The following is a 26564-nucleotide window of genomic DNA, read 5'->3' as shown; positions in this document are numbered from 1 at the left end:
GTGTGCCACAGCCTGGTCTCATTGTGTATGGCAGGCTCTGAGTCAAGAGCCGGCACCTGACGCTGCTCATGGTGTAGATCCAGCTCTGTGTTAATCTGGAATTAAAAGGGGCGGTGACAGCTCTCTGGAGCTTGCATGGCTGCTGGACTTCTAGCCCCTTGGGGAGGATGAGAGGTTATTGTCAATGGGACACTGTTGGCCACATTCAAGGTCTGCTTAATAAGGAGGCAAATTAACTATCCCCCAGCGATTATACATTTTGGATTGCTGGGCGACTTAAAATGGGAGCTGCAGCCCTCTGTGTTTCCTGTGATCTTTTTGCATGTGCGTGTTTATAGCTGGGGGTGTCACTTTGCTGCACAGAGTGGCCAGTCAGAACTTGAGGCAACGGAAGGAATAGGACTCAGGTCCTGCTGCTCCAAAAGCACAAACCACTAGGACTTGAGTTAGGAGAATCTCCATTAGCTGCTAGCAGTATAGAGCCTATGACACATAGTCAAACAGTTCTGATTCCATCCCGCAGGTGGCAGTCAGACAATCTTTGTGTCTCTCTCACACACACAGCACGTCACACTTCATCACAGGGAGTTTCCACAAGAGGGGAAGTACGTGCCTTGCACTGATCTTTAGAGTCTCTTTCAATGGAAAACGAGGACATCCCCATTTACCAGCTGTTCAGCACCTCCTAGGAATATTCAGCCTGTAGATTAGCCCAGCTCCTTCTGACTACAGTTACCTCGAGCTCACGCAAACACAGGTTTCTCTCACTTTCATTCCTGTGCATTGCTAACTCCAGAGATATTGCACCATCCGGCTGTTTATGCTCGAGGTGAATCCCTTAAAGTGCCTGGCCCAACTGGTTTTACTTGCAACCCTTCTTTTGGGGCCCACAGTTGTGCCTTTGCAGTGCGTGTTTTTCTGTTCTCTGGGAAGTGGGTGCATTTGGTTTCACATCCCCAATGGCCAAGGTTAATGCCAGGCCTGCAGCAGAAATGAAAAGTCACATGCCGCAGCTTAATCTGTCTCCGTAGAAAAGGAGGACAAAGGTCCCGCCACAGCTTTTACTATGCAGCAAAGCTTACCAGTGGCAACCTACACAAAGGAACTCGGCAAGGAGCAGGCTGGTGCGTCTGGAGAGGCGGCGAGAGCCCACGGGCCGAGGAGGAGGGGCCCCGCTGCTGGCAGCAGCCCTCAAGGTGCCCAGCGAGAGGCAGGTTGGGAATTCTGCCCACCCGGAGCTCTATTTCCCCACCCAGCACAGGAGCAATTGGAAAGGTAAGTGGCAGCCGTTCCAGTGAAAAAGTCACTCCCTGCTTTCAGCTTGAATGGACTGAGCAACTTTTTTTTTTTTTTTTTTTGGCTGCTGTTATCACTGATTTGTGTGTAGGAAGGAGGAAGTCAAACGGGTCCCGGATCTGCAGATCCAGCTGGACAGTGGGTTGTAATGTAGCTATGTTATCATACAAGCCACCAAAATCTGGAGAGGAGAGGAAAACACAGCCTCCGTCTGGGGAGTTATTGAATATTAAGAACCAGGGAGCAGGTAGTTTGGAGAGGAGGGGCTGGGAGGAAATTGCTCTAGCGTCCCTCGGTAAATAAATGGCAGACAGTGAAGTCTTTGAAAATCAGTGATCAGCTGAAGGGTGTGTTGCCTGCAGCCCAGAATCTGCTGCTGCCTGTAACTTATTTCACAACAAGTGCCTTCCCCCCGAGCACAGAAACTAAATTCTGGTTCCTCTTTGCGACATTTCTAAGGCAGACTCAGGAAGCTCTGCAGCCGGAGAGCTCAGGAGGGGAGACCGGAGGCAGAGTCTCAACGGGACAGGGAACCACTTCTCCACACCCCAGCAGCACAGAAAGCCTCGACCATGCCTTAAAGGGAGACGGATGCCTCTGGGGGAGCCACAGGAGCAGATCTTGGGGATGGTGAAGGCTGCGGGAGACATCATGGCTAGGATGCAGAAGGAAGAGAGTCTGGAGGTACCAAAGGGCACTAAGCCACATGTGTTGCCAGAGGCCTCCCAGTCTCAAGCAGAGGCACTTACTGACAGCCGGGCGCCCAACCCCAAAGTCCAGGCATTATCATCATCCTCAGCAGCAGCAGCAGTGGGGAACGTGAATCTCCGCCAGTCACAGAAGAGGGACCTGATCAGGAGCATGGGCAGGGTTAGTAGAGGTTCAGGTAACTGGGATGTGAGCTCTGACACAGCCAGGCTCTCCATAGGCCGGGGCAGCGCGCGGCGGAGAGGTCTGAAGGAGGTTCTGCTGCAGAGCAGTGGAGGCGAGGGAGCTATGTGGCTTGCAACTGCTCAGAAGATAGCCAGCAGCAGCAGCCCTGCTGTGGGGACGCAACAAGAGCTGGAGCAGAGGTTGGAACAGAGCCCTGAGGACTTGTCCTTAGCCCTAGACCCCCTCGAGCATGAGTGGATGCTGACTGTGGCCCAGGGGGACCCTGAGAGCATTGTGAGGTTGGTAGACATGGATCCCACCCTGCTGAACAGGAGAGATTTTGTGACAGGGTTCACTGCCCTCCACTGGCTGGCCAAGCATGGCTGCCATGAGGCCCTGATCGAGGTGATCACCTGTGCAGAGAAGAAGGGCTACCGTGCAGATGTCAACATTCCCACAGCCAGCGGTGGGCTGACACCCCTGCATCTGGCTGCCCTGCAGGGACACGAGATGGTCATCAAGGTGTTGGTGGGAGCCTACGGTGCCAACACAAGCCTGCGGGACCACAGCGGCCACAAAGCCTGGCAGTACCTGAGAACAGATGCCTCCAGGGAGCTGAAGGAGCTGTCAGGGGCTTTAGAGGAAGAACTGGCCCAGCTTGGTGTGTGGAACACCAACAACAACTGCATGTCGTCCAGAGAGGCTGGTGGCTCTGGTGCTGAACGGAGGACCCAGGTGTTCACCAGACTGCCATCCTTCAGGAGCATGTTCAGACAGGCACTTTCATTCTTCCAAGACCTTTAATTGTCCTTTGTGGCTAAGAATCAGTTTGATGTTGCCTGTGAACTAGTTTTAAAGAGCAGCTTGGCTGGGGCTGGGGAGCAGCGAAGGAGAGCAGGGGGCTGCAGTGGGGTGGCAAAGGGTTGGTACAGGAGACTTGCTGAGCCGGGACTAACCAATGGCAGCTGGTGCATTGAGATTACCCAAGAGCCATTGGCTAGGGCGTCTGCAAACCTGCCCAGGCTTGGATCCTGCCCGTAGCTATTTGTGCACCATTCCCCTGGCAGGCCGCTCTTTAGCAATTGTGCACGCGTAGCTGGGGGCAGGATTTGCCCTGCAGTAACTATGCTGCTCGTCCAATGGAAGCCTCTTACCGTAACATTTCTCCTGCTGCCAAACCTCTCCAGCATGAATGGAGACCCAGAAGTGCAGCCTGCCAATCCCAGCCCTCCTGCAAGTGCCCCGCACAGGCCCCTTTACTCAGGGTTTGCACAGTTGGCCAGGGCATGGTGCTATAAGCAGAGCAGCAGGATGTGCCGGTGCCACTGCTTTGTTTACATTGTTTCCCCGCCTGCTCCAGCGCGGTCCCTGAGAACAGCAGGATGGAAAGAGGTGCGGGTTTACCTTTAGTTCTTCTGCTGTTGCTGCTTACTGTGTCTCTCTGCCCAAAGGCACAGGTCATAGGATGGAGTGGCAGAGGAAGTGCAGTCTTGTGGTTAAAGCACAGGACTGAATGAAGAACTTGGCGTCTATTTCTGGCTATGCAAAAGGCTTTTCACGTGACTTTGGTCAGGGCACCACTCTGTGCCTCAGTTTCCTCTTTTCCAAATGAGGGTAATGCCCCGTCCCTACTTCACAGTGAGGGTGTAAGATTAGCGTGATTGTTGCCTGCAGGGTGCTCGGAGGGCCTTGGACAGACAGCTAGCAGCGTGTGATTACACATTCCACGGTGACTCACTGAGATGTCACAGAGGACTTGGATTTCAGGTGGGGAATAAGCAGCCGCTGAAACTCCAAAAACAAAAATCGTCTTTTCATGACATGTCTCTGCTAAGGAAGAACATGGAGGAAAAATACAGAAAACAGGTAATGCCACTAAACTACTTGTGCCTTCGAAATGTCCTGAGAAGTATCATGCACATTTCTTTTCCTAGAAGCTATTTGCTGGGTCAAATCAAAGCTTAACTCCCCAATTTGACTCCGGTGGTGGAGCACAGAGAAAATGGTGGAGTGCGGAGGTACAGCTTGTTTAAGTAGCTGTGGCACTCCCAAAGGATGGACAGAACGTGGAGAAAGGACGGGAGCTAGAAACACTCTTCTCTACACCGGGGTTTGAAGATTTTAAACTAATAAACGGAGCTCTGGGTGGGAGGGAAAGGGGGCCAGATTAGGCGGAAGTTAGTGTAGGTGGGTTCCATGCAGAGGAAAGGAACTTAGATCAGATTCTAAAGGAAGGAGGAGCGGGTGACACATTGTTCTAAGAAATGGAAAGAGTACATAGATAAGAACAACAAACAAACAAAGGTACAGAGGGCACAAGGTGAAGTGACACTCCAGAGAGACAAAGAAGGGTGCGGTTCCTAATCCCCCTTTCTAATGTATCACTGCTCAGATTTGTAAGTATTAAAAAGGTAAATCCTATTCTACTCACCTGTCTGAAGTGTATGTTATTCATCAGAAAAATGGAACTTTGCCCAACTTGTTTTAAGTTTTGGGGCTGCCTTAGAATGTCCTAAAACTAACAGCTGCCCCAGCCTCGGTTTCACACAGAATCAGATCTTTTTTTAACTGTACCATTTATTTATAGTGTGGTTCTGCTTTGAGAAGTGACTGTAAAATGGCCTCCTGGAGTTCCATGCTCATCTTCTCTAGACTCCATTTATAAGGGAGAACAATGTTTCTCTTCTAACTGCCAGCCCTAGAAATATAAGAGGGGATCTGAGACTCAAGCTAGTTTCTTTCCTTGCTGTGCATCATCACCAGTAATAAAGATCCTGCAGGCCAAATTAGGCCCTCAGTGACACCTGGGCAATTGTAGACTTCAGTGAGATTGCACCAATGTAACTGACCAGGACTATGTAAACAATGATGTGAGATAGAATCCAGCTGACTCCTAGTTGTGTTGGGTCTGCAGGGTTCATAGAAATAATGACTTATTTTATCATCAGCACCTTTGATTACTAAACCCAACTAGTCTAAGTTACTCTGCATTTCACTCGGCACACATAATGAGAACAGACTGGTCAGTTCCTACTCCACTTAGGCAAAGATTTCCAAAGTTGCCTAGGGGACTTGGACACCTGGTTTCCATTATAATTAGTGGGACTGGGGCATCCAAATTCCTTGAGCATCCTTGAAAACCTCAGCCCTGATTTCCTGGTTCTTGTGCATTAGCACATTTTTGCAAAGTCTGGGTTCCCAGGAGGCCGAGGAACATTTATTTAACTGAACTATAATGCAGAAGAACCTCAGTCCTGGACCAGAACCCCATTGCGTTAGGCTTGGTATAACCTGGCAGGCCCTGTCCCTAAGAGCTTTCAATCTAAGTGACGAGGAAAAAGCAAGCGGCCACTGAAATAATAATCATTTAAAATATGGAAATAGCCCCGTTGGCCAAGATTCTGTACAAGCTTGTTTTCACCAAACCCCAGTTTGGACCTAAATATGTCTGGACATTGTCCCTTTAAGGTAGGGTTTGAATCAAACGGAAGATTCAACGGGGAAATGTTTTCAAAACAATTATAAGGAGTTATTTTCCCAAGGAAAAGGCAGCTCCCTGCTGGAAGTTGCCACTGTCTGAATAAAATAGCACAATAACAGTAGTAGAATCATAGAACTGGAAGGGACCAGTCAGTCCAGTCCCCCGCACTGAGGGCAGGACTAAGTATTATCTAGACAATTATCTAATAATAGTTGTACAACAAAGAATCAGTTGAACCTATTGCCTGGACCAGCATTGCCACAAATACCTTCTGAAAGGATTGTCTAGTTCAGGGGTCTCAAACTCAAATGACCACGAGGGCCACATGAGGACTAGTACATTGGCCCGAGGGCCGCATTTACTGACATCTCCCCCCCCCCCCGCCGCCCTCGGCGCCGCCCCCACTCCACCCCTTCCATGAGGCCCAGCCCCTGCCCTGCCTCTTCCCACCCCTTCCCTGCCCCCATTCCAACCCCTTCCCTGAAATCCCCACCCCAACTCCGCCCCCTCCCTGCTCCCAGGGGGTGCAGGAGGAGTGTGGCAGGGGCTCAGGGCAGGGAGTTGGGGTGTGGGGTGCAGGAGGGGTGAGGGGTGCGGCAGGGGATCAGGGTGCAGGGTGCGGCAGGGGGCTCAGGGCAGGGGGTTGGGGTGCAGGAGGGGTGCGGGGTGCAGCCTGGGGTCAGGGTGCAAGAGGGGTGCAGGGTGCAGCAGGGGGTTCAGCTGCAGGAGGGGTTTGGGAGGTGGGCTCCAGCCCAACACGCACTGGGGGCAGGGCAGGCTCCCTGCCTGCCCTGCCCCCGCGCCGCTCCTGGAAGCCGATGAAACCTGGGGAAGGAGGGGCGCAGGGGTGTGTGGGGCTGTTGCTTCAGACACTGCCCCCAGCAGCTCCCATTGGTCGCGGTTCCCCATTCGTGGCCAATGGGAGCTGCTGGAGGCGGTGTCTGGAGCAACAGCCACACACACCCCTGCGCCCCCTCCTTCCCCAGGTTCCGTCGGCTTCCCGGAGCGGCGCGGGGCAGGGCAGGGCAGGCAGGCAGCCTGCCCTGCCCCGCCCCCAGTGCGCATCGGGTCGGAGCCACTCTAGGTAAACACTGGGGGAGGGTGGGGGGGGCGCGCGAGGAGCTCGCGGGCCGCATGTGGCCCCCGGGCCGCGTGTTTGAGACCCCTGGTCTACTTCTACTCTCAGGATTGTAAAGTGACTGGTTTCATCCCAGCCCTGACCCTCATGATGGGGAGAAACTTTGTCAGCAGCTTATCCTGGTAGGTATAATTGCTTTGATCACTCCTGCCCAGGTTAAGGAAAGGAAACAAACAAGAAAGGAGAGGGGTGGGATTGATGGATCTAACAGGGTTGGTTTTCAGCCTTCCTCAATGCTGTATCTTCTAAACGCCTGCAGCCTCAAACAGCAGGTCTCTTCCTCAGTGGTTGTACTTGTGAAGAGAGAAGAAATTCAAGATTCACAAAAACTTTTGGATTAAAAAAAAAGACCAAAAAAAAGACATGAGGAAAACTTATGAGAGAGTCCGTGGATAAAGCTTTCAGACACAGGGCTCCTGGAGGACCTCTGAACATGAGAAAGCTCCTTTTAAAAAAATTGGAGTGAGACTACTTGCAGCACACGGTCTCATTAGATTTGAAGCATTTGAATCATTTTTATTAATGCTTCGTGCTCATCTTCTGTTGCAGACTTATCCTCCCCTCAGTGATGCAGAAATTAGACTATCACACATCCCCAGGAAGGGCTGCTGGAAGATCAGATATTACTGATGTGTCCTAAGCCTGTTACAGAACACTAGCCCAACGGGTCTCACTAGACATTTTTGGTGGCCTCAAAGTGCAGCCACCAACTCTTGCTGGTGGCCACCCTGACAATTTTTCGTAAAATAACTTTAATTAACTTTAGAAAAAACAAATAAATATGCACATAGACATGTCCAAATGATTGTAATTTTTTATGTAGGCATTTATTGCACTCAATAAAAATAATGTACAGTTTTGTCTCTATTCATTACTAGGCCTAAACAGAATAGAAACAAAATAATGCTCTTTGCATGTTCTTTTTTGTTGTTTCTTTTGCTTTTAAAATTTTTTTATTAAATATTTGCTAGCTAGTATATCTGTTTCTGTGAAAAGCGATATTTGTTAACACTGCTTTGCCCCCCCCCCCAGTCACTACCTAGGAGGCTGCGGCCACACAAAAAGCCCCAGCCGGCTGCATGCAACTGTGGTAGCCACAATTGATCATAGAATATCAGGGTTAGAAGGGACCTCAGGAGGTCATCTAATCCAACCCCTGCTCAAAGCAGGACCAATCCCCAGACAGATTTTTGCCCCAGATTCCTAAATGGCCTCCTCAAGAATTGAACTCAAAACCATGGGTTTAGCAGGCCAATGCTCAAACCACTGAGCTATCCCTCCCCTGGTTAATGCTGCACCAGCCTCACTTGCTTTTGGTAACTAGGATTCCCAAAATGCCTTTGGAGAGAGAGGTAGTTGTGTAAGGCCCAACAAGCTGCCGTAAGCAAGTATGTGACCTAGCTCAGCACATGCTGCACCTTCACTGCCTTACTATGAACTCCAGTAAAAAGATCAGCTCCACCCTCTTTATCTTCTTAAAAATTGATAGCGTCTCTGCTGGCCCCGCAGGCATGGTGATAAAGGCTTAAAGCTTCCCCAGGATGTGGTGTGCTGCCACCAGGGAACTGAGTTTCAACTAAACTCCCTTAGAAGGGAGAGCAATTGCAGCTCACTCCTCTGCTCCATTCAGCACCAAGCTCGCTTGGTCTCAGCCGCACCAGCGCACAGAAGTAAAACCACAGCTATTTCCAGGTACCAAGAATGTATATACCAGACCCCACATGGTGGAGAGCAGGGGATCAAGACAGGTCTCAGTTCCTACTGACAGTGGTACTCAGTGTGGATCTTGAGCAAATCATCTTGCTCTGTTCCAGTTCCCCCACTAGAAAGATCTTTGTAGAACTTCCCTCTTTGCATGCAAGGTGCCATGTAATTGCAACATCATCTAGTTAAGGGTCATTACTGCAGAGTGCAGGTATTACTGATGACTCAACCAATTATATTCCCAACTGCTATTCCTCCCCACCTCCACAGAGAAACCTCCTCCACCCTTCTTAAACTATCAGTTTTTTTTATTATGTTGCAACTAGAAGCATTAATCATTCAGTTGTGCTGATAACTGATCAGAAGTAGGAAGAGCAGATAGTCTTCAGTGTTTAAATGTCACTTATAACCCTAACTGGAAAGATTTTCACCTCCAGTCATCCCCAACATCTCACTGTTGACTTTTTATACCCCTTCAAAATCTCGTGTGGATTAAAGTGACTATCCAAATGCAAATTTCCAAAATTCAATCTGGCTATTTGAGAATAAAAAATTGACTGGGCAAGGTTTTCGTAATGCATCACTTTTGGATCTGCGACATAAAAACAATTTGTCACCACCAGCTGAATGTGAAGAAGTGGCCAATGCATGTGGATCGCTCTATGCTTCATTTTCGCAATATACACTGCTTGCGATTTTGGAGAATATACAACATCCCAGTCACTGCAAAAAGACTTGGGGCCAGATTTTTAAAGATACTTAGGAATCTGAAGATGCAGACAGGTGCTTAAATACCTTTGAAAAATCTGGCCCTTGGTGTACAAAAGGGTTGTATCAGAATAAAGCAAACCGACTAGGCAGACTGTTAAATATTAGCAAGATGGCATAGATAAGATGAATACAGCTATTTATAACCACCAAGACAATACAGGATGGAACCTCCTGGGAACTAGGGATTTTCCAGTTTGCTTTAGAAGGGTTTGATTATTTTACTTATTCATGTAGAGTCCTTTGCACATTCTACATGAGTGTGATCCTGACTAGTTCAGCCACCTCTCTTTCTCGATAGAGATTGAGATTTTCTTTTAAGTAAAGGCAAGTTCATATTTCTAAATTGGATCCCAAGTTTGGTTGTTAATGTATAATTATGTCAAAAGGCTACAAAAGGGAGATACTAGTTTTGTCTGCTCGTTTCAAACAGTACAGATAAGAGATTGGGATGGCAGGATCTTTTATCACACACTGATAAATGCACACATTAATTTCAGTCTTTATTCTCCACATTACCCACCCATCTCAAGCAATGCATGTAATAAATTCAGCCAGAATCATTTATTCAAAGGATCAATAATGCTCATATTTATTAACAAACCTGTAAACTGGCAATACAAATTAAGTCAATATATTTGAGCACAGAAATAAAGAACACTAATTGAACAGAGTCTTTATTTTTCAGTTATAATATTCCAAAGAGTCTATTAAAGTCATCTTTCAAGACTGCAGTTTGGTTTGGTTTTTGGGCGTGTGGGGGGAGAGAGGGGAGAACAACAAGATTCAATGCTTCAAAATGGGTCTGTGGTGGTTTTTGTAGCAATGCATATTTCAGGTCTTGGCGCAGGAGAGACATGTCATTAGAGTTCCCATTAGAGCAGCTCTTTACAAGCCCAGCTTGGTCCTTCTCCAATGTCTCCTTTTGGAGTTGTACCTAAAACAAAAGCAGCACACTTAATAAGCAAGGCACACTTGACAGTCTGTAACGCAGACCACAATCACATTCAGAATTAACCCACTAGTAAGGAGCTGGAATCTCTTGTAAAGGTTTAGTTGGGAAATTGTCAATTAATTATGTTAATAGCAAATTACTTCATATTCATTTTTAAACTATTTTCCATATATACTTGCTTTCCTTTTTCACTAGGTCTATGAACGCATATTGGTGTAATAATATCAGCAGCTTCAAAAAAAGGTGAAAGTTCCCAGAAGCAAACTTACCTAGAAGACAGCAGCATTGGGCATGGACATACACTGTGCCACTTTTAGAAGACAAGACAGTCACAGATAGCCTAGAATTCATGAGTTCAATGCTGGCAGTAAAGAACTGGCTAGCTCTTAAAACATCACCACTAGTACCATTTTTACCAAAACAAAACAGAAGCGGAATTGGAGAACACAAGAGCAGTCCATTGCACCATGGAGAAAGCACTTTTCCAGGGAAATCCACTAAAGCACTCATTCAAAACCTGCATAACCGAAGACTATAAATGTCATACTTGTACATGTTAATGATCAGCGGTTTCACCAATGCATAGGTGAAATCAAAGGCAATATTAACAGAATTACTCTCAGCAGGAAAATGGCAGTACTCCCACAGAATGAAGCACTGTAATTGCAGCCTGCTTTATCAAATACTTTGGGCAGAACACTGATGCTTTTGGTGCATTAAGTGTTGGAATACAAAAATAATTAAAATTATGCATTTTAGTAATCCTAATGCTCAACATGCCTAGAACACAGCTAGGTAGGTACTATGCCCCTTTTACAAATGGGTAAACCGAGGCACAGAGCAAAGTGACTTTCCTAAGAACAGAGAGCAAATTAGTGACAGCAATAGAACCTAGCAATCCTGACTCCCAGCCTCCTGCTTTAACCACTAGCTACACTCACTCAGAGAAACAAGGGGAACCAGCAGCAGAAAAAATAAAAGTAAAATATAGAAATATACACATACAGTGGAACTGAAGGAGTTTTTCCTGCAAAGAGCTCTGTACTTCACCTGCAGCAGTTGAGGATATGAATAAACCTAAGGCACTTTAAGTGTTGAAGACCGCATAGAAGAAAAATACACTTCATAGAATCATAGAATATCAGGGTTGGAAGGGACCTCAGGAGGTCATCTAGTCCAACCCCCTGCTCAAAGCAGGACCAATCCCCAGACAGATTTTTGCCCCAGATCCCTACATGGAGCCCTCAAGGATTGAACTCACAACCCTGAGTTTAGCAGGCCAATGCTCAGACTGTTTTGTTTGAAGTGTTGTTGTAGATTACGTTTTATTTACAATTATGGTTTAGATTTTGTCATGGTTATTTTTAGTAAAAGTCAGGAAGAGGTCACTGACTTGAAAAACGTGCCACGGACCGTGAAATCTGTATAGTGTAGGGTAAAAGCACACAAAAGACCAGATTTCACGGGGGAGACCGGCGTTTCTCAAACTGGAGGGAGGGAAGGGGCCTGACCCAAAAGGGAGTTGCAGGGGAGTAGCAAGGTTATATTAGGGGGCGCCGCCCTTAATTCTGCTCTGTCTTCAGAGCTGGGTGGCCAGAGAGTGGCGGCTGGTGACCAGGCACCCAGGCCTGAAGGCAGCACCCGCCAGCAGCAGCGCAGAAGTAAGGGTGGCAATACCATGCCATGCCGCCCTTCTGCACTGCTGCCTTCAGAGATGGGCAGCCAGAGAGTGGCAGCTGCTGATTGATGGCCCAGCTCTGCAAGCAGCAGCGCAGAAGTAAGGATGGCAATATCATACCATGCCAACCTTACTTCTGCGCTGCTGCTGGCGCTGCTTTGCCTTCAGCCGCCGCCCTCCAGCTGTCCAGCTCTGAAGGCAGTGCCGTTACTAGCAACAGCGCATAAGTAAGAGTAACAGTACCGCAACGCCCCCCCCCTTACAATAACCTTGCCACCCTCCCTCCCCCATAACTCCTTTTTGGATCAGGACCCCTACAATTACAACACGGTGAAATTTCAGATTTAAATAGCTGAAATCATGAAATTTATGATTTTTAAAATCCGGTGACCGTGAAATTGACCAAAATGGACTGTGAATTTGAACAAAAATTCACAGGAGCCCATGACCTGTGACTTTACTAAAAAAAAAAAGTAAGGGGGGGGGGGGGGGTTGGGCTCAAACCTGGCTCCAGTGGGTGCAGCCACTAGGGGTTGAGGGGGCACACAGCCCCAGGCAAAGCCACGGGGTGGGCGAGCGCACACACGTTCACACAGTCCCGGCTCCAGCTGAAGAAAGTCACAGATGTCTGGTAAAGTCATGGAATCTGTGACTGCCGTGACCTCCCTGTCTAAAATGTATACTTATTTTTAATGTAGCACAAGCAAGTACCGACATGCAATATATCTGTGAAAAACGGTGGACAAAAGCAAGTACAGTATTTCAGTCTACATATGCATTCTGGTAATGATTTGTGATTACAAATTGTCCAAACTTTATGTATTAGCCCATCACCATCCACAGACCTTCAACGAAATTCTTCCGTAGCAAGGTTCCCCAGACACTGTATTTCAGGAACAGGGGATGGATGCCCTCAGGGTAATCACAGATGGGTTTTCCTCACAACACATCCATGAGTACAAGACTCTTCGATCCACCTGCCACTATTCATAATGTAGATGGAGCTAGTATAACTAGGGGCTTTGGTCAGTACAGCTGTGTCAGACATGGACCTTCACAATCCCAACCAACAGAAGTGTGTATATTTTTTGATCGGGTATGGCAGCAAGCTGTGAATTCTCAGAAAGCAATAGCTGTTTTTACCTGATCTTATTGCCAGTTTTCATGCGAATCCACTGTGGGATGGGCCGGTTCTGTTTTTGCTTCTTGGCAAGGAATCGCTTGATCTTGAATGTCTTGTGGGACGACTGAGGATGAAAAGGGAAGACATTGGAGACACTCTCTCCTATAACAAGTTGCATTCAGAGACCTCCCTACAGATGCAGCCTGAGCCTGTGAGAACTTGCCCACACACAGAAATACCAGTGGTAACTAAAGGGACATGGGTAAACCGACTGAGGTCAACTGGTGCAACTGTGCGTGTGGACACTCTGCATCAGTTTCAACCTATTCAAAGCTGCACCGACTCAGTTAAATAGATTTAGTCTCACACTTAAACTAATGCAACCAGCAACAGAGGGTCCTGTGGCACCTTTGAGACTAACAGAAGTACTGGGAGCATAAGCTTTCGTGGGTAAGAACCTCACTTCTTGCATCTGAAGAAGTGAGGTTCTTACCCACGAAAGCTTATGCTCCCAGTACTTCTGTTAGTCTCAAAGGTGCCACAGGACCCTCTGTTGCTTTTTACAGATTCAGACTAACACGGCTATCCCTCTGATACTTAATGCAACCAGGTGTGCCAAACATGGAGATGACGGTGACTCAGAGGGAGCAAGGCTAAGTGGGACTCAGTAACCTGAATCCATTCCACAGAGCTCAGTGGCCATCACAAACAGTAAAGACCACAAATCCTGGCTCCAAAGCCAACGCTACCACAAATTTCCCGGGAGCGGGGCGCTATGTACTGGACAGGGAGCGCTCAACTCCCGCCCCCCAGGAATCAAGGCCACATGTATTACCCTAGTGCCCCCCCACCAGCCATCAAGGCCACATGTATTACCCTAGTGCCCCCCCACCAGCCATCAAGGCCACATGTATTACCCTAGTGCCCCCCCACCAGCCATCAAGGCCACGTGTATTAACCTAGTGCCCCCCCCCACCAGCCAGCCTACTTCCCCTACTAAGCTGGGGGGGGGGCTCCGCATCGCCCAGCCATGGGCCCCAATCCCCTGGCCCTATCCCCGCAGCAGCGGGGTGCAGGAGGGCACCGAGGGCCAGGAGAGCGCCCAGGACATGGGCTGGCAGCACCGGCCCTAGGACGCTGCGGGTGACTCCAGCCCGGGAGGGACAGTCCCCCCCACCCCCACCGGGGGCCTCGCTCGCCGGCCTGAGCCTCCCGCCAGGAACCCGCTCGGGCGATTCGCGGCTGCCCCGGCTAGGAGCCGAGCCGGGAAGGGGGCGGCCCCTGGCCCAGACACCCCCCGCCCTCCAAGACTGTCCCACCCCCCGATTCTACGCGGGGAGAGCCGGGGGGGGCGTCCCGCAGGCCCTGGCCCCGGTGCCGGGCGCGGATCGGCCCGCGCGGCAGCGGATGGGGCTGGATTGTCTCACCATGGTGCGGAGCGACCGGCCAGTCACTACAATGGCGGCGCAGGAAAGGAGGGGGTGGGGCTAGGGAGCAAGGGGTGATGGGGAGGCGGCCTCGGGAACAGCGACACCCAGCGCCTCCCCGGGACCACTGCAGCCTCGTCTCTCGCTCACTCACGCCCCGCGCCTGCTCCGTGTTAAAGAGACAGCGTCTAAGGTGCCGGATCCCACGCTGACACAGCCGCTGTAACCCGCTCCAAAGACCGAGCCCATCTGGCTCGTTCAAACCACCCCCAAGCTGATTACTCTCCATGTTGTTTTGAGGGGACAAGGCCTCAATGCACTCTTGTTTCTTGAGTAAATCTTTGGTTTTCTTAAAATATAACAGAAGTCACCCTCAAAAAACTGCTTTTTTGTGGAAATTAATAAAAGGGATACATTAGCAGTTGTTAGCAAGTTTGCCTTACACAGTTGTCATTCCATTGTGAACTTCTCAGGGCAGGGGCTGCGTCTGCTGCTGGCACAGGACGTGTGTGGAATCAGCTCTTTCCAACTCGGCACGGTCACGCCATTATTTGGATGGGCAAACTTAGGCCTTGTCTACACTAGCAAGTTTCTACGCAGGAAAGCAGCTTTCTGTGGTGTAACTCCTTAGGTGTACACACAGCCAAGCCACTTAGTGTGCAGAAACTGTGCAGTTGCAGCACTGTAAAAAAACCCACCCCAACAAGAAGCGTACAGCTTTCTGTGCCAGGGCTACCGTGTAGACACCCTGGTCGATTACAGCGCTGCGATTGGCTTCCGGGAGGTGTCCCACACTGCCTGTCCTCGCCTTTCTGGTCATCAGTTTGAACTCAACTGCCCTGCCCTCAGGTGACCAACCGTGAGCCCCATCCATTAACTTCCTTGGGAATTTTGAAAGTCCCCTTCCTGTTTGCTCCGTGAGCAGTGGTCACAGTGCATCTTTCCAGGTGACCATGCCTGCTCCACACACCAAGCAATCCTCCGCTTGGAGCAAAACTCAGCTGCTGGACCTCATCAGCATTTAGGGAGAGGAGGCTGTCCAGTCCCAGCTGCACTGCAGCCATAGAAATTATGATACCTACAAACAGATTTCATGATGCATGACAGAAAGGGGCCATGACGGGGTCACAGTACACGGCAGGGTTAAAGTGAAGGAGTTGCAGAACGCCTACCACAAGGCATGGGAGGCAAACCGCCGCTCCAGGGCTGCGCCCATGAGCTCCTGGTTCTACAAAGAGCTGGATGGGATACTCGGTGGCAACCCCACCTCCACTCTGATACTCGGTGGCTTGCATGCCAGTCAAGACTGGACTGAGCCAAGAGGAGGAAATCTTGGACAAGGATGTGGAGAGGGAGCGGGACCCAGAGGCAGAGGATGACTAGGAGGTCAGAGATGCATGCAGCCAGGAGCTTTTCTCTACCCTGGAGAAGGCTAGCCAGTCAGAGCTGCTGTAGCTTAGTAAAGCGCAAACAGGAGGGGAGGGCCCGGGTAAGTGGCTTTGATTTTGGGAATTGGTGAAGTGCGTGGATGGGGGCAGGAGGGTTGCAAAAAGCAGGCTTGTGTCTGTATGATGCGCGTACCACCACATGCCTTGTGTGAGCGGCAGAACAGGGTGTTAATTGACTCCCTCACTTCACGGAAATCTGCCTCTGAGATCTCCACAAAACTCTCATGGAGCTACTGGGCAATCCGCTGCCACAGGTTCTTTGGCAGAGCGGCTTTGTTTCTTGCCCTATTAAGGGTAACTTTCCTGCACCACTCTGCTGTCACTGGGGGCGGGGGAGGGGCATTGCTGCATAGAGGTGAGCCGCATAAGGGCCAAGGCAGAAGCCCTTGGAAAAGACCCTCCCTTGATTTCTTGCTCATCCTCAGCGGCAAGATATCTTCCATAATAAACACAGTCTGTGGAAAACATGGGGACAGTAATGATTATAAGTTGACATTTCCCCCTGCCCCACATGCCCAGTGTACAGTATGGTCCTGGAACACTGATTTCCCCTGTGTAGGAGCTGGATTTTAATGTACTATGAGAATTAATGTATGATTTGATTTCATTGTGTCAGCCAAGTCGCATTTTTCAGGAACATAACTACAATGTTACGTGAGGAGTTACTGTAACATTATGCTCTGTAATTTAGCTACAGTGATGTATTAGTTTAGTATTCTCTGCTGTTCTCAGCAGAGTACAGGGATTTTTTTGTTGGAGTTGGAGGCCATTTGACAATCTTAACTCATGTACAATATTAATATGAAAAGCTTTGATAAAGGATAAATACAGTTCATGAGAAGGCTAGCTCTGTCATGCCCCCAAATAGAAAAGTCTCACTGAAGACAAGTAAGTTAAAGTATCTTTAATATTTTGAGATATTTTATTGGTTTTAGTACAAAACAGCTAAGGCTAAAACTTGCTCGCTTAAAGAGGATCATTATTGGTGAAGTTTCTTCTGGGCTGTGAAATAACACTCCAATGGATTAGGAAAGATGAAGCAGAGATTGAAATGGCAAGTTTCCTACTTTTAAGACACTGAAAAAAAGAGGGAATGCTTGAAAAGAATCAGACACTCTACACAGCGATACTAAAATTTAAAAAAAAAAAATTGTTTCAGTGTAGGTAGGCAGACGACATTACATGACAAATTTATCAAAAAAGGAAATACCCAGTAATAACAAAATTATTCCTACACTGCAATCTTTTAGTTCAACTACTTCATTCAGTAATCCACTTCCTACATGGAAGATTCTTTATAAGGCCTCTCCCCACTTTCCAAACTTCCTACTGCTTCTATCTTGAAAAGGTCTGTTCTGCAGAAAACCAGGAAAAGGCTTCCCCAGACCACTGATGGCCCAGCTACCATAGTCTGAGAACTCGGTTTTAGTGCTAGGATTACACTGTTTATTTGTAACTATTGTAGTCTCAGACTCAAACACCACGCAGCATAGCAATATAGGATGTTAGCTTTTGAGCAAAACTGCAACTTTAACTTTGCTCCTCTTTTTAAGTGTATCAAACACTGGTTCAGGACTGCTTTACAAAAAAGCTCTGCTTTTAAATCCAGGTGCCATCCTCCTGACCACATGACTCGCATTTCTCATACGTAAGGCCACAAAAAGCTTTTCTACTTTGCAAACTGCAAACATTTTCTTCTCCATTGTAGTCTGATGCTATGAAAATAAATTCCAATAACAATGAGAACACATTTCAAATTCTGAGGTTCTTTAACCAGAAACATCCAACAGCACAATGTCCCCTCTTCTTCCTTTGTTCCTTCTCTTTGAAGGCACTTCTGGATTGCGTAGTACATGCTCTTTGGCTGCTTCGATAATCAGAACACATAAGGCCTGTGTGCTAATCACTCCTCTTCTTTTGTATTACTGGTCTCACTTTCCTGTTTATCTGCTCCTTGGTCCACAGACTTTGTAACCATGTCTTCATAAGGACACAGTCTACTTCGACTTCGAACTCCTGGCTGGTATAGCTGCATTGCTGGACGATCCTGAAATAAATCAGAAGGTATCAGACAGTATGATGCTTTGGCTATTAGACAAATTCCTATAATTTCTAAAGGGATGATACTAAAAAAGGCAAATAGAACACCACACAGACCACTTCAGACTTTCCCAAAATAATATTAATTATTCAGTGACACCCAACATTACAAGTTCAATGACGAAGAGTAACTGCTCAAATAGCACAGATGAGAATGCTGCTTTAGATTATGCACCCAAGTATTTTGAAGCATTCACAAGGATAATATTTTAAGGAACAATTCAGTTTGTCCTCTTCAAGCACATGAGCAAATTTCAAAGCTTCTCCCAAGGAACATTTTTTAACTAAAAACCATGAAAAAAACACACACACACACACCCACACACACCCACACACACCCACACACCCACAGATGCTGCAAATGCAGAATTAATGCACATCTAAACTGGATGTATTCCTATCAATGGAAGGAATACATATTTTGGGGGTATTTTGCATATAGAACGATAAGTACATTAACATGAGGTCTGTGCCATGACACTGCATAGCAGTGCCTTATACCTGATGCAGCAGCCTCTGCAGTGTTTGGAGAAGGTATAATAGGGGTGGCTGCTTGCTATATCATTTTCTCTCGCTTACAGAGATGTACTTTCTGGCATTAACCCACACGCAGCATCTGCAAGAATCTGGTCCTACCAGATCAGTTCTCTGGTGACACAAGAGTTAAAAAACCAACATTTATCTGCTGGCAAAACCAGGACAGACATTTATTAACTTTTGTTCAGAACTTGCCAGTAACAGCTGGACTTGTACATAATTCCTACAAAGGCAACAAGAAATTTGCCAAGACTAAGTTCATCTTAGCAGCAGCAAAGCTTACAAGATCTGTCTATTTTTCCCCTCATACACGATGGCAAAGTTTACAGTTGAATTATTATATGAAGGAGAAATTTCAAAAAGGTAAGAAATAGCATGACCCTTCCCCTTAATTAACATTTACTATAAAACCACAAACATGACCTTATAGAATGGGTGTGAATTTAAAGAGCCAGCACCTTATTTCTGATGCGATCTCTCTTAGCTGCATCCTCTTTTTTGTCATCTTTGGTTATTTTCTCAGCTTTTTCTGTGTTGCCTGTAAAGTCTGGAAGCTCACTTTTCCTTCCTTTCTCTCTGAATGAGTTTATCTCCTTTTTCACCTCTTCCTCTCTTTTTCTAAAAACTTTTTCTTTCTCAAAGCGTTCCTTCTGCCTACGACGCTCTTCATCTTGGCGTCTCTGTTTCTCCCGCTGCTGTCTCTCATATTCTCTCTCTCTTTCAAAGTCTCTCTCCCGGTCCCTGTAATCTTTTCCATATTCATCTTCAGGTCTGTATGAAAAACAGAGCGAGAAATTAAGCTTAGAAGACTGGATAATCAAAACCACAGATCTGTGTAATCAATACTACAGCTCCAAATTTGCATCAATGTTGTCAGACACGGATTTGTAGATTTTAGACAAGAGTTAAAATATCCTAGAAGCCTACAGTCATATTTTACTACAGATACAGAAATAACTGCAGTGAGGATGTAAACCTTGATAATGAGCGAGAACACTACAGATAGGAAGTCCCACAGTTCTAGTCACATAGCTGACTAACTCCCTCTGTGGCCTTGGAAATTACTTAAATCTCTGCCTCATTCCTCTGACACATGGGGGAAACCCACACCTGTATACATCACATGGATGTTGTGAGGATTAGTTATTGTAGTATATGGTTGTCATTCTGGGCTGCATTCTGGCATAAGAATGGCCATACTTTTCCTTCCTGCCAAGGCCTCTAAAGGGATATGCATTATGAGTATTGTGGACTTAAAGTGACCCCTATGCTCTCAGAAGCTGCTATAAGTGCAGGCTATGGAGCTGTTCTCATTTATGTTAGAGACTGTGCAAGCCCAAAGCTAGCCCCAGAATTTGGAGGACACAGAGGTGGCTTAAAGCCATCTTTGACCAATGGCTGTGCCTCCTGAATTGGGCTCCATTTGTAAATATCTTCAAATGAAAGCCCAAGTGTTTATAATAAAACACTAAAATTTGTCTATTAAACGAACAGCTATGAAATAGTTCAAGTCCAGATGGACCCACCCCACTCCCCGATCAGGAGTACACTCTCCCAGACAATTCAGATCAGAGACATTTCTTTATTTGAATTCAAAAGCTGTTCCTGGACAGCGCAGCCTAAGTTTTAAATTACTAGTCTAGAAAGGCTGGGGTTTTTTGGTAAATCACATCTACTAAGTACTGGAATACTAACTTTTTTGCCTTCTCCTCTTTAGTCTCCCCATCGGATCGTTTGGCTGACACGCTGATTAGTGCGCCAGCAGCCTTTTCTTCCCTCACAATTTCTTTTTCCAGTTTCTTGAACTTTTCCTTTTTCTCCAAGTCTCTTTCATCTTTCTCTGGTTTCTTAAGTAGCTGTGAAGAAAAACAAAGTGACTTCTGCTTAACATGAGAAATATACATATATGTAACTAGTTATTTCCATACTCCCTATGCTCAGAGGTAGTAATGTCTACAACTAAAATAATGATCCCAATCCCAGAATAGGATTCATTTCCCTGTACAGTATGAGAACAAGATAAAATACTGAAGATGGTAATCAAATATAGCCAGTTACCCAGATTATATTAAATTCATATGTTCTGGGGAATGAAAGCATATACACAAGTATTCAAATGAAAATTGTTTATTAAAGATAAAACTAAAGCAACTAACAATCAACATACAAATCCTTACTGTACTTTAACAAAAACATGAACATTATGAAATAACTAGTCTACTCCTTCAAGATCATGAATTACTCTTGGATAAGTATTCAGTGAACACATTTTGTATGCAACTTTTACAGGGAAGGGGGAGGAAAACGGCCTATAACAATGACATGTTCTGTACCTTAATCTTTGGTTCGTCCTTTGATTTATCCCTTTCTTTTTCTGGGCATTTATCAACTTTCTTCAGTTTTTCTGCTTCTTTTCTCTTCCTTCTTTCTTCTTCTTTCCATTTCCTCCTTTCTTCTTCTCTTTGTCTTTTTCTTTCCAGTTCCCTTCTTCTCCTCTCCTCTCTTTTTTCTTCTCTCAGTCTCTGGAAAGGGGGGGGAGGGGGGGGGGGAGAACAAACAAAAAAAAAATATTTCCCACATTAGAAAAAAAGTTACTTTTAAAAGTTCCATAAGATACCATGTCCTAAAATGACACAAAATTCTCTAAAATATACAGCTTTATAAAACATTTGTGTCTCCCGTTGTATCCTACTTTTAAGCAACTTATTGAAAGCTTCAAAATTCACTGGAGCAGCATTATTATGTATATTTCAGATATCATTAACTCCATATTTTAATGGAAGTTAAAATGAAACACCCACACATCAGAACCCACCCTAAAAAGTTAAACACATCTGAAAGAAAAATAGGTTCATAGGAGAGAAAACACCAAGAGGGCATTAAATTAAATCCTGGTAGCTGCAAACAGTATGTTACACCGAAGATGGCTTGCCAGTCACACAGCTGCAGCTCACATCGCTCAGTGTTCCACTGTGACAAGGACTGTTATTAAACCACCATGTTAAGCGAAATATAGCTTGATATCAATTCTCTGGAAGCCACTATCAATCCCTGCTAAAACACACAGTTTGTTAAGCATGAACCCAAGTATTTGGGATACAGAGTACAAGAAAACCCCACCCCATTTTAAACATGATTATAATTATTAGACTAAGGCCCTGTACACACTATATTTTTCCTCTGCAAGCATGCACTAGATCTGCTCCACTACACTTACCATCTGCTGAGCAGCATGGATTCAGTTAGGCAGCAGGATGCAGTCCCGTAGCAGAACAATCAGTTGTAAGACGTTTCCTCCCCCCATCCCTGCCTTTTTTTTTTTTTTTTTTTTTTTAAAGTTTCACAACTTTCTTCTGAGGAGAGAAGGAAGCAGGAAGTGCTCCCACCTACCTGAACAATTCTGTAGCTCTGGGAGAATTATTTAAAACAAGGTCTTTAGATCCATTTACCACAAAAGAAAATTTTACTATACAGACATCACTGTACATACACAAGTTCTAAGAGCAAGTTATCAAAAACTGTAACCAAAAAGATTCTACATAGATTATACAGAGAAATCATACCTGTTTGTTTTTCAAGAAGTTCAGAAGGGGAGTTGTCTTTTTAGCTAAATAAACATTAAGAACATAAATATTTTTGCCTTTACAAATATCAAGATATGTTTGCATAAGTTAGATGGGAAAGTCTTATCTCAGTCTATATTAAATTTTGCTCGGTTTCAGTCTTACTTGTACCACAACTTCTCTCTCTTCTTGAAAATGTATACTCTTCATTTACTTATAAATGGCTATGTCTCCTCATTTAATGTTTTAGCTAAACTAAATGAGTCGTAACTTACATTTATATATCACTTCCCATCCCACAGTACTAATATTAAAGGAGCCAATGCACCCATCACTGGAATTTAACAGCACATAACACAGGTGTTTAGTATGGGTAGCGGAGAAGATTACTATATGCAATTTAAACTAAGAAGAGGGACTGGAACAGGGATGAATAAAGTAGATCTTCACTAGTAGTATTACTCTAAGGACTTAATGATACTAAATAATCTAAAAAGGAATGTAGAGTCCCCAAAGTTCAAAAGTCACAAACCTACAAAATATTGTACTTCGTATGTCTTCCTATACTGTGAGAAGAGGTTCACATACAAGTTTTCATACCTATTAACTCTTTGTTTCTTGCCTCTATTTCCTCTAGTAGTGTTTCAGGAGTCGATGTTAACTTTTCATCATCTGCACTGTAACTTTCCAAAAACTTCTTATACTCTGGGTCTGGAGAGAAAGATTGGTTTGTGCTACAAAATACACATACTGACCCCTCTTCTGGGAATGTCAATAGTCACTCTGCATTTTCAAACTTATGAACAAACAAGAATGGGTTATATAGTCTTACGAGCTGCTGCCCAATATTTATCTTTAGCCAAGTTAAATCTAACTTGGAGGCAGGAACCATGTCTGGTTATGTTTTGTAAAGTACACAATTAATAGTAATAATGCAAGATTTTAACAACTTTATTCCATAGTGTGCTTATTAAGATATTTTATTGGTTTTGCAATTGTCTGTTTTTCTTCTAGTGTACCAAGCCTACAAAAGCTAACTGGGACAAGGACCATCTTTTCATTACATATGTGGGTGTTAGCTAGTACAACAGGACCCTATCCCTTGCTGGGGACCACTAGGTACTATCATAATAATATCAATAATACCTTAAGTACTTTTGTTATAGTAAAACAGACAAGTTATTTTGAAAAACAGAAATGTAATTGTTGCACGTTAAGTGTTTAGTATCAAACATATTGTTACACTAGGACACCACACAGTCAAAATAAATTCAAATTTCTATTAGATACCATGCACCACATAAATCTCCACATATGCATGCATACAAACAACCAACCCTAGTAGTTATACCATCATCAATAGTCCCAGTTTTGGCATCCTTTTTCTTATTCTTCTTTTTTGCAGATTTTTGGAAAGGTGCAAATTCTACTATGGCAGCATACTCCTGACCTGTTAAATGTAAAATGTTCAAACTGTTTAATCACCAAGGTAAAAAAAAAAAAAAAACACAACACACTAAATTCCTGACAGTGTATTATATTGGGGGAGGGACACTGGGGCATGTTTATAAGAAACAATACTAGAACAGATAAATAGATAGTAGCTATGAAATTTATGTTTATATATCTGACCACATGACAACATTATTTATAACCCTTTCATCGCAAGAGGATCTCAAAGCACTTTCCAGCCTATACACAAAATACTTACAATACTACATTAAAAGAAAGTTAAAGTTGCAAAATGTAATACTCAAAAGTTAGGAAATGCCAGAGCTAAGGTTGCTCAGGCAACCTTAATTCAGCATCCCGATAGTTATGCATTATGATCACATGCTGTCCCCCCCCCAACCCCCAATTCCTGCTTCATTCACTGGGGGGGGTGGGGAAGGGGGAGAGAGAGCTCTGTGTGTTCAAATGGGAATATGGAGAAAGGGGAAATTTCTGTTCTTGACAAAATCCAATATGATTGACAAAAAAAGTCCATGCAGAACAGAGAAGTAGTTTCAGAGAATCTAGGTAATTTAAATTGATGCTTGGAACATGAAGCTGGCCACTTCTGAATAACTGAGACTTCAATTGTCATAGCTCCATTTCACAAAAAGCAACTGGTTGGTGGAAGATGAAAAATAAAAAAATTAAAAGTAAAATCTCTCTTAAAAAAAAAAAAAAATATATATATATATATATATCTATAAAAATAGCCAAATAAAACAAGAGTTTCAGGTGAAATTCTGGAAGTCAATTGGAAACAGTGCACAAGACTCCCATGGAGCCAGAATTTCACCCAGAATGTGTGTGTTAGAGGATATCAGCCTTAGTATTATAAGACTTTAGTATTAGGTGCTGAATGCTCCCAAAAAACCACATAACATATTGAAATAACAGTTAACTAAACTTAGATTATATACATGTAAGTTACTAATGGGCTAGAATTCCTCTTAAGCAGTTTGTTTAGAAAATTTACCACTAATATTGCTTTAAAAAGGGGATTTTATTGTTATTATTTTAAGCTGTATTTAAAATCTAACTACAAAAAGTGTCATGAAGTTTATCGAAGAGACTACATGCAAGCACCCCGTATTTAATCTCGATATATGGTGCCCAAGTATAGTTATGGCACTAAAAGAAAAAAAAAATTGGGACTAAACTACCTGACAATCTCCTAAATCTCATTTAATATAGCTGACATACAAACATTTTAGTATATAACCAAGTTTTATGTTTACTTGCCTTTGTGATCAACAAAAACATAACCATCAAAGCGATCCCTGAACAGTACTATGTCTTCTTGGTTTTTAAAGTTGATGTATGCTCTGGAAAACATGTGAGGATACAAACTGCAAAAGGACAGAAAAATAGCAATGTGTAAGGAAATGAAGCTGGCTTGTTGCTGATGATTTTAACTATACACACTATAGACAAGTGTACATTAATTGACATACTAGAGTTACATGAAAAAATTGAAACCTGAAGTGTTGTACCTGGAATCATTAGCAAAGAATTCAAAATAGTCATGTTCAGGCAAAGGCTGAAGATGTTCTTCAAGTTGTTCCTTAGTCAAGCTAGGAGGCAAGCGTCGAATTACCACCTTAAACACAAGAATTTTAAGAGCGTAAAATTATTGTCTGCCCCGACTTTATTTCAGAGGTTACCTGAAAGATGCCATAGGATAACAAAGCTAAGTCAACAACTGTGGCTCATGTCAAGAATGTGGAAATCTATTTCACCCAGCCTGGCTTCAATGCCATTTTTATATCTTAAGTACTGAGTGATCTAGAAACATCACAATTCTTCAAGAAAGCACAGAAAGACTGGGGGCCTGATCCAGCACCCACTTAAGTCAAAGAAAAAACTCCTCCTCACTTCCCAGGAGGAGCAGTCTCAGGCCCTAAGTGATTAGAGCAAGGAATTCAAAGGCAAGATTCCTGAGCGCCGTTCCCTAGTCTACCACTAACTGCTACTTTGGGCAAGTGACTTGGGCCAAACATTTCCCACGTGGTGGCCAGTGGGTCCGGATGCCACCCAGGCCTTGGTTCTGCAGAGTGCTGCCAACACTCAAAGCGCCACGCGAGCTCAGCACCTGCCTGGGCAAACCATCAGATCTCGGCATCTCAGGCTGGGCACCGAAAAACGAGACACCGCCAGATACTCGCCCGGGCGCCCTGGGCCTGCCTGGCCCCATCCCCAGAACAGCGTCCAGAGGCCCCGTCCGGGGGTTGAGGCGCTGGGCTCTACGGAGCAGCCCGCCAGGGCCCAGGGCAGGCGGCAGGAGCGCAGGCCGGGGCACGGGAGAGGGGGAAGCGCCGCCAGCCCCAGCCCCGAGCTAGGGAGCCTCAGTCCCAGCGGTCCCGAGGGCCCCGCCCCCAGCCTCACCTTGCTGAGCGTCTCCTTCTTGTCCTTAGGCCGCTCGAGCCGCTCGGGCTCCCCGCCCCCCCTGAGATCCAGGGGGCCCCCGGGCGCCCGCTTCTCTTTAGGCCTAGTGTTCTCCTTATCCTCCTTCATCCCGTTCTCCGGCCAGCGAGCCACGCCCCCTCTCGCCCATTGGCTGCTGCGCCTCTCGCGGGATCACAGCCTTAAAGGGCCACGAACCGCCGCCTGGCGCCGGCGGCGCCTCCTCAAGGATACAGCACTGTGGGGCTGGGAGTTCCCGGCATGCACTGGGGCTAACGGGGGCGACCGCTCCCGGCATGCTCCCAGCAGGTCGTCGGGGCCACGGGAAGTTCCCGGCAGCCGTGGCAGGCCTAGTGGGACGCCAAGCGCCGCCACCGCCACAGTCACGGGGGGCCTAGCTCCGCCCTATCGCTGTTGCACTCGTGACCCTTCAGCGGCCTTTGCCTCGGCACAATGGCGGCGGCGCGCCGTCGTGATGCATGATGGGTAGGCGGTGCCCTGTGGGTAGTCCGGAGGCGGGGCTAATGCGCAGGCGACTTGGGGCTGCTTGCGCATGCGCGTTTGTAGGCCTGGGGTCGG

At 45.9% G+C, this 26564-nt stretch overlaps 3 protein-coding genes and 1 non-coding gene across 6 annotated transcripts; 1 reads left to right on the top strand and 3 right to left on the bottom strand.

The window, feature by feature from the left end:
• The first annotated feature begins 874 nt into the window (after positions 1–874).
• On the top strand, positions 875–10046 carry SOWAHD (sosondowah ankyrin repeat domain family member D). Of its 3 annotated transcripts, XR_002888940.3 has the most exons (3): positions 1101–1275; positions 1756–4035; positions 7338–10046. XR_002888940.3 is itself a non-coding variant. In XM_024105999.3 (2 exons), exon 2 carries the CDS (start codon positions 1888–1890, stop codon positions 2971–2973), a length of 1086 nt encoding a protein of 361 aa, XP_023961767.2. In that variant the 5' UTR covers positions 875–1275; positions 1756–1887; the 3' UTR covers positions 2974–4593. The 3 variants fall into 3 exon arrangements, 2 of the variants coding, with proteins under 2 accessions (XP_023961767.2, XP_065412726.1); XM_024105999.3 differs by lacking the exon at positions 7338–10046 and having other exon boundaries at positions 875–1275; positions 1756–4593; XM_065556654.1 differs by lacking the exon at positions 7338–10046 and having other exon boundaries at positions 1061–1275; positions 1760–4593.
• Positions 9824–14585, bottom strand: RPL39 (ribosomal protein L39). Its single transcript, XM_005298952.4, has 3 exons — positions 14444–14585; positions 13037–13140; positions 9824–10197 (listed from the first exon to the last, which is right to left on the bottom strand). The coding sequence occupies exons 1-3, from the start codon at positions 14444–14446 to the stop codon at positions 10149–10151; spliced, it is 156 nt and encodes a 51-aa protein (XP_005299009.1). The 5' UTR covers positions 14447–14585; the 3' UTR covers positions 9824–10148.
• On the bottom strand, positions 10761–10892 carry LOC112059655 (small nucleolar RNA SNORA69). The gene has a single exon (XR_002888946.1). It is a non-coding gene; the product is annotated as a small nucleolar RNA SNORA69 (small nucleolar RNA).
• A 2195-nt stretch (positions 14586–16780) lies between the features above and the next one.
• UPF3B (UPF3B regulator of nonsense mediated mRNA decay) lies at positions 16781–26268 on the bottom strand. Its single transcript, XM_005298950.5, has 10 exons — positions 25968–26268; positions 25076–25182; positions 24825–24931; positions 23443–23541; positions 22692–22802; positions 22092–22135; positions 20862–21050; positions 20224–20384; positions 18987–19299; positions 16781–17938 (listed from the first exon to the last, which is right to left on the bottom strand). Exons 1-10 carry the CDS (start codon positions 26094–26096, stop codon positions 17795–17797), a joined length of 1404 nt encoding a protein of 467 aa, XP_005299007.2. The 5' UTR covers positions 26097–26268; the 3' UTR covers positions 16781–17794.
• Positions 26269–26564: the final 296 nt, after the last annotated feature.

The sequence above is a fragment of the Chrysemys picta genome, chromosome 9 (genome assembly GCF_011386835.1).
Source record: "Chrysemys picta bellii isolate R12L10 chromosome 9, ASM1138683v2, whole genome shotgun sequence".
NCBI lineage: Eukaryota > Metazoa > Chordata > Testudines > Emydidae > Chrysemys > Chrysemys picta.
This window is presented reverse-complemented; position numbering and strand designations above follow the sequence as displayed.